The 7,766-nt window shown below is 53.4% G+C and overlaps 2 protein-coding genes across 2 annotated transcripts; one reads left to right on the top strand and one right to left on the bottom strand.

The window, feature by feature from the left end:
• Positions 1-462: 462 nt before the first annotated feature.
• PODANS_1_17480 (uncharacterized protein) lies at positions 463-2,600 on the top strand (the record flags this gene model as incomplete). Its single annotated transcript, XM_001907163.1, has 2 exons — positions 463-513; positions 573-2,600. 2 exons carry the CDS (start codon positions 463-465, stop codon positions 2,598-2,600), a joined length of 2,079 nt encoding a protein of 692 aa, XP_001907198.1.
• A 2,227-nt stretch (positions 2,601-4,827) lies between these two features.
• PODANS_1_17490 (uncharacterized protein) lies at positions 4,828-7,110 on the bottom strand (the record flags this gene model as incomplete). Its single annotated transcript, XM_001907164.1, has 1 exon — positions 4,828-7,110. The coding sequence occupies one exon, from the start codon at positions 7,108-7,110 to the stop codon at positions 4,828-4,830; it is 2,283 nt and encodes a 760-aa protein (XP_001907199.1).
• Positions 7,111-7,766: the final 656 nt, after the last annotated feature.

Consider the following 7,766-nt stretch of genomic DNA (forward strand, 5'->3'; position numbering starts at 1 on the left):
GTTGCTAGGGGATGCTGGTCTGGCTGGCCCACGGCCTTGTCTGGGCCAGACTCTCCACCATGAAGTGACATGAGTTCTCCTTTGCATGGGGGGTCATGGACCCGATGTTATGCCCTCATGTTGGTATAAACAGAGTCCTGCCCTCGCCTCCGTTCCCGCTCTTCTCTTTCTCGGTCAGTAGTGTTCAAACGTTTTGTGGTGTGGCATTTCCTTTACCTTACCTCTAACCAACAACCGACGGCAAAGTCATTCGCTTCTTTGCCTCAAGCTTCTTTTCTTTTCCAACCATCATTGGATTTCCTTGTCGACACAATCGTTCAGACGGCATCATCATTTTAAGCCAGCATTGTATCTGAAGGCGCAAGGTTCGCCCGATATTCTACCGGCATTCATTCAGCCCACCGCCATAAACTATACCCAGTCTATCGTTCTACTGTCTATATTGACACGCAGCTCGTCACCATGAAGAGCTATATCCCCCTTATCGCCCTCGCGGCCGGCGTAGAGGCCACTGTAAGTTGAAAGATCGTCATCTCTTCCACACCTGGCTCAGTCGCTTACACCTCCAACAGTTCAAGAAGGCTCCTGCTTTCACCTGCCCCGAGAACATCGACAACAAGTGTACCCCCAAGCAGCAATCCGGCTTCGACTGGGCTGATCTCATTCCTGGTCCGTTCGCCAACTACGGAGACTTCACCTTCAAGGGCTTCGAGTGCGGCAGTGACGGAAATAAGGGTCGTTTCGACTCTCGCCCCGGCAGCGGCAAGTTCATTGGTGGTACTTGCCACCCTGAGAAGAACAAGTCTCCATCTTTCGGCTGCGGTCCCGTTGTCGACAAGTTCTCCCTCGGCACCATTGTTGTCCAGCCCGAGTTCGACTGCGATCTCGAGTTCCACTATGACATGCCCAACGGCTCTGTCTGCAAGACTCGCCACGCTTGCAAGAAGTCCGGTACCACCATCAAGAACAAGCAGTGCGGTGGTGCCAAGAATGTCACCATCATCTTCCCTCCTCAGAACAAGCCCAAGAAGAGCTGCGCCATCAAGGTCCCCACTGTCTCTTTCGACTGCAACACTGCCTCCAGCACCAAGCCTGTGACCACCAAGCCCGCGACTACCAAGCCTGCCACCACCACTGCCGTTGTCACCACTCCTGCCGATGTGACCAGCACCGCCCCTGTTGAGACCTCGCCCGCTGAGACCGAGACTTCTACTGCTATTGTTCCCGGCGAGACTTCCACTGCTGTCCTTCCCGAGACCACTGCCCCTGCTGAGGAGACTTCCACTGTCCCTGCCGAGGAGTCTACGGCTACCGTCCCCGCCGAGGAGACCTCCACTGTCCCTGCTGAGGAGTCCACCGTCACCGTTCCCGCTGAGGAGACTGCTACGGTCCCTGCTGAGGAGACCACCACTGCTCCTGCTGAGGAGACCGCTACTGTTCCCGCTGAGGAGACCACCACTGCCCCCGCCGAGGAGACGGCCACCGAGCCTGCTGGTGAGACTACTACTGAGGTTGCCGGCGAGACCACCAGCACTGAGCCTGCCGCCATCACCACTCCCATCACGACCGTGATCACCACCGAGTTCGAGACCATCTCCACCATCTTCACCACTCAGACCGAGACCATCACCCAGTGCGAGCCTACCGTCCCTGACTGCCCGGCCAACTCCATCAAGACCACAATCGTGACTGTTCCCGTCTCCACCACCATCTGCCCCGTCACCGAGACTCTCACCACTGTCATCGAGACCCCTATTGTTGAGGAGACCTCTGCCCCCGCCCCTGTCGAGACTTCTCCTGCCGCTGGCGAGACTTCTCCTGCCGCTGGCGAGACCACTGTCCCTGCTCCTGGTGTTACCGAGACCCCCGCCACCACCGTCATTGACATCCCCACCACTGGCATTGTCACCTCTGTCAAGCCCGTCGAGACTCTCCCTTGCCCTGAGGTTGTCCCCTCGTGCTTGAACACCTTCCTCTTCCTGGTCGGCTGCTCTGACAACACTGATGCGGGGTGCTACTGCCCCGATGCTCTCTTCGTCAAGAACGTCTACGACTGCTTGTACGCCCACGGTGGTTCCGATCAGATCATCTCCGAGGCCGTCATCTTCTTCCAGGGTCTCTGCGCTCCTTGGGCTGGTGGTAACCCCGCCGTAGTCACGGCTCCTACTGTCACCACCTACCTCACCATCACCGCCACTCCCACTGTTGCTCCCATCTACACCACCATCACCATCGACACCACCACTGTTGTTCCCTGCACTGATGATGCCGGTGTTGAGATCCCCGGTAGCAGCACCACCGTTGTCATTGCCACCACCGTCCCCGTTCCCGAGATCGGCTTCACCACTGGCACTGCCGGCGTTGTTGATGTTGTTCCCATCACCGCTGCCCCCATCGTCGACGGCGGTCTCCCCGGTGTTCCTGGCAACAACGGTGGCGGTGCCATCATCACTGCCAACGGCACCACCATCTCGGTCCCCACCGGCACTGAAGGCCTCGTCCGCCCCACCCAGAGCGTCGTCCTCGCCGGTGGTGAGCGTGTTGCCGCCAGCTTCGGCCTTGCTGCCGTCGTCGCGGCCTTCGCTGCCTTTGCCCTCTAAATCTTTTGATTTGAGCGGCTACAAAACGTGTACACTACAAACCCCATTTCCTTATTTTTATCAAAAGTGTCTTTTTCGGCGCCCTGGTGGGTTCAGCCTTGATATCCAATTCTTACGATCCTTCACGAACACATAGCATTACTGCATTGCATTATTTGGCGGCTATTTTTGGGGGCGGGATTTTCTATTTTTTTTTTCGCTTTATCGCAAATACCCCCCATAATCTCGTCACCCCCTTGAGTTTTCTTTTTGAAAGTTTACATGATCGGTCGGAACAATTGATGGGCTAAAGAAGGATATGCTCCTTGGGCAAAGAGAGGGTGATGAGAAGATTCATGGGAAGGGTTCACTTATTATACATGGGACAGCTGGGAAGATATACATGGCGAAACGTATACTGTACATAATAGTTAATACCCCCAAATGGAAAGACCACAATGTTCCGATCAAATACTGTTCAAACTTTGTGATTTTTGGTGAACACGTGATGCATTATACAATTTTCGGTCAGATCGAACATACCAAACCACTTCCAATTCCGTGAATGTTGATACTGACGTATTATTCACCGTGAAGAGTATCGCAATATCCTAACTTCTTGATACCTAGGTAAATAATTGCCATGAAAGCTAGCACCTATTCGTTCATTCCTCATATCAACCTCAACCCTTTCCCAGAAAACCCACACAAAACCTCCAGGTCTGTTCAAACAGTTTGTTTAGTCTTGGACGGCCCATGTCCCACCTGCGGATGTCTCTAATCACCGGTGAGACTTGCCCGTCAATCGTCGAGATATGTCCTCCTATTATCGGGGCAGGTCCGCCGACCATTCACAGAGAATTACACCCCTTCCATCCAGCAATCACCCCCCTTGTGCACACCGTACCTATCAAGCAACTGCAGGGCACCCAAACACTCTACCCAATGGCATATTTCCTCAAACTGAGAATCAGTCGCACCATCTCCCTCTAAGAGCTCTAGCCACCTCATGAACCGGGGCCCGTCACGGAAATTGCAGCTCTCTCTATCGGGATGAGGGGCTTCCACACGGAGCGAGCGAGCGCGAATCCACCTCCCAATCCAGTCCACAACCAACAGTACCTTAGGTACCTCACCCAAACGTTTGACTATATGATCCAACTCGGGCTTGCTTTGGTGTTGGTTGATTGTTGGGGGAGGGGGCCAATGGTGGTCATTGGGTGAGGGTTATTGATGTTTACTGGGGGAGTGGCGTTGAAACAAGTCATTGACAGAAGAAGATTTTTGGGACGGGTTTACTTGTGTCGTATGGATGTTTCGGGATATAGTTCGTTGGCTTTACCACACTAAATCGTTCGATTCTTCTTATTGAGAAAAGAGCTGTCGGACCAAGTGGTTATAAGCTCTCGAATACTCCGTGGACTGTATCACTTTGCCAGATATCGTTACGCTGGAAAGACTTCAGATGGTCGTGGTGGAATGATGTTCACGGTTTAACTGATGCAACATGTCTCATGCTTAATATGCCTGGAATCGGCGCCTCATTATCATTATTTCATGCCTTTCAATGCTATCAAATGAGTACACCAGCCCCATCTACCCCCTCCCAACTCCATACTCCCCAATACCCACCCTCACACCCCCCGTCTGAGCCTCCGTCACCTCCCCAAAAGTAACATATCTCCCCCTCTCCCCCTCCGATCCCTCCGTCTTCTCCCCTCCTTGTCCCCTTCCCTTCCACCATCCCCGAACCCCACCCCCGTTCTCAACCTCCTGCCTCCTGCTATAAACCTCCCCCAACTCCGCCCTCACATTCGAATCGCAAAGATAATACACCCACCCAACCAACCCCATCCCGTCACCCCCCGGATTCACCGGCATATACGGGTACCTCACCGCAACTAAATTCCACCCAAGCACCAAAATCATCAACACCAACGTCCCCACCACCGACCAAGCACACGCCTGGTGAGTCTCCCACGTAAGCCAAGGAACAAACGGTATGTTGGACAACAACGGCGGGGTCAGCTTCGACAACACCGTCACAGCCGCCACGGTAGGGACGATAAATGATCTATCCTGGAGGCTGTAAAAGACGCTAGAGGGGGTGAGGGCCTCAAAGACGTGCAGGGGGGGAGGGGTGGTGAAGAAGCGGTTGGATCGTCTGGTGCCGTCTGTCTGGAGGAGGCGGGGGTGACGGGAGAGGAGGCGGTAGGGTTCTCGGGTTGCTATGTCTGTTGGGAAGTGGTTAGCTATCTGGTTTTAAAGAATAGGAGTAGGTGAGGTACTTACTGAAGAAGTAAGAATCCCAAAACAGCGAGATGATGAAACCCAAACCGGCAAATAAGGCGCGCACACCGAGGTTCTGTGAGTTCATAAAGATCTCAAAGGCCGAGTCGTGAAAGCTTGTGAGCTCGTAGTACAAGATCATGATGAGAAAGCCGATGATGGTGAGGAGAAAGAGCACCTGGGCAATGTAGTCTTGTGCTACTGGGTTGAGAGAAAACAGCTTCTTATCGCTTGTCTTCTTGCTCGCGCCGGGCTGTTTCTGCCCTTCGTTTGGCAGTGTAACAAGGGCCAGGTGTGGCCTGTTTGTGTTCGACCGATTCGACAAGTGCCTCACTGTGCAATACGGACCATACTTTTTCTGTGACGACGACTGTGACGAGGACAGTCCCAGGGATGTCTCGCTGGATGTGGACGTTGCTGTTGGGGAGTGCCTCGGGTTGGGCGGCAGTAGTGGTGCCTGCGCAACTTGACGCAGGGCAAATCTATGGTCCCTCAGTTCCTTGATCATCTTCTCTCTTTCGACGTACTTGTCCGTGATGTTGACTTTGGCCTTGTGGATGGTTTCTCGTGTTGTCTGCTCCGTAAGGAGCGCAGCAACACCAGCAATACTCCTCATATCCGATCCGCAGTTTCTGTGCCAGTTCCACATTGCGAATATCAAAAAGACAACCACAGCTAGACTTAAACTCAAAAAGACCTGTACAAGCCGACCCGGCGCCCGGAAGATAGCAATCTCCATAAAACAGCCAGCAAAGCTGTCGATTGTACAACCTCCATGGAGCTTAAAGCCAATAGCTTCTGTTGCGAACGAGGCGGTAACAGAGGAGACAAGAATCAACATCTGCGAGAGCAGCAAACCTGGCTCTCTTGAATGAAACAAGAGACGCCAACTGGTGAAGAAACCCTTGATGCCACCTGTTGTAAGAAACAATGAGTCCTCGGCCGATGACCCATCGGAGCGGCGTGACATGGCTTTCAAAGGTAGTAGCGCCTTGACGTGCGAATCGATGATTTGCGCCAGGATAGTGAGCGGTAACGTGATGATGATGGGCAGGAACGATGCCAAAAGATAAGCACCCCATGAAACCGTGTCCAAGGTGGCGGGATTCCCGTCGCTGTCATCGTCCCAGGCGCGAAAGATACCGGCGTCATCTTTGGACCACACTGTGGCCACAGGTCGACCGTTGGAATCTGTAATCGTGACCCCCCAGTCGTATGTTGTGGGCACCTGCGTGGTTACCGTTGCCGTGGGAACCCCGTTAGAATCACGCATAGTGATGGTCTTGGGAACAAGAGGAAATTTGCCCGTCACAGTCGTTAACACTCCTTTATCGTCATACCCAGTGACAGTGGCAAACTTCAGAGTCGCAAAAGCAGTGATCGTTGCGATCGGTGTAGTCCCATGCCCACCTGTCATTGTTCTTGTCTGCCATACCCATCGCCCGCCGTTCACAATGACTGTGGCCGTAGGTTTCCCCTTGTCATCGAAGAGGGTTCTTGGTTGGTTCGCTAAGCTCCTCCCATGTCCGGTGATTGTGGCGGTCGGCCTGCCATTACTGTCTGTCAAGGTCATGACGGTTGTTGTGTATACCGCCGTTTCAGCAGGCACCCAAACAGGCGTAGTCACCGTGGTGGTGGGCTTTCCGTCAATATCACTCAGAGTGTAGGTCGAAGGAACATATGACCCCTGGCCCGGTCCTGTCACCACGACATCTTCGTATATGAGCTCAGTGGTTGTGACTGATGGAAGAGGGTTAAACAGAGTAGCAGTAACCGGTCTGGTTTCCACAATATCTGGGGCGACCTTTGCACACGGCCGAGCACCGTCGAATGGAAATTCGTTGTACTCTACCATGATCGATGGATTGAGAGCGCGCATGTCGCGTTGGGCTGTTGCAACCTTTGACCACTCAGACCAACACGAGGGCTCCAGAAAGACGAAGGCAGGGCCGTCGCAAATGATCGTACAGTCCGATTCAGTTGCTTTATCCAATGGAAAGAAGTTGATAGTGCTGATAAACTTTACTGGGGTGCGGACGTATGGTATGTCCCCAGGCCGAGAACTTTTCCAATATGCCACATGCCAGAAGGATAGCCTGATTCGGTATCCCGCTATTTGCCCATACTTGTCCTTGGGCGGCACTCGACGCTGTATTCCATAGGGGCTGGTTCTGTTTGGGCTCAAAGTTCCGTTGGTCGGAACGTGTATGACAGGATATCCGATACGCTCACCGAATTCCATGGCCTCTGTTGGCAGGGCATCCCATCCTGACGTTGCCGTTGACGTTGACGTTGAAGTCGACGTTGAAGTCGACGTTGAGATCAAGATCGGCTCCGGGGTGAACACTGAGCTGCTGGTGTTTTGCGGAAAGGATGTGAAGACCGGAGGAGCCGTGCTTGTTGCAGATGGCGTTCCAGTGGACGAGAATCCAGTGGTCGTGGACAACTGGGACGAGTCTTCCTCTGCTCTAGCCTTATAGAGGCGTGGTGCCAGGAAGGGGCCATAGGCTCCGGTACCGTCTTCGTACCCGTACTCATTAAGGACGGGCAATCGGTTTTCCGCGATTGTGATTGTTCGAAAACCATATTCGAGTGCCACAATGAGGCCAATGATGCTAGCACAATGAGTCTTGTTAGCGAACCTTGATCATGAAAGTGGAGAAGAGGCACCTACTAGAGACCGATTGAAATCAAGAAAGGAGTTCTAAGGACCAAAGGCTTCGTGTTGTGAAGATCCTCGTCTGGTTGTTGAGACTGAGTATCACTCGATGGCGGCGACCTAGTCCGTAGGACCTTGAAAGGCGCCTTCAAAATTCTGGACATGGTCGGCTTACAACAAGCACGCCGACTTCCACGAGATCCAAGACGGTGAGAGAGTCGTGGTCAGGCGTGAAACTC

This window comes from Podospora anserina, chromosome 1 (assembly GCF_000226545.1).
Source record: "Podospora anserina S mat+ genomic DNA chromosome 1, supercontig 4".
Lineage (NCBI taxonomy): Eukaryota > Fungi > Ascomycota > Sordariomycetes > Sordariales > Podosporaceae > Podospora > Podospora anserina.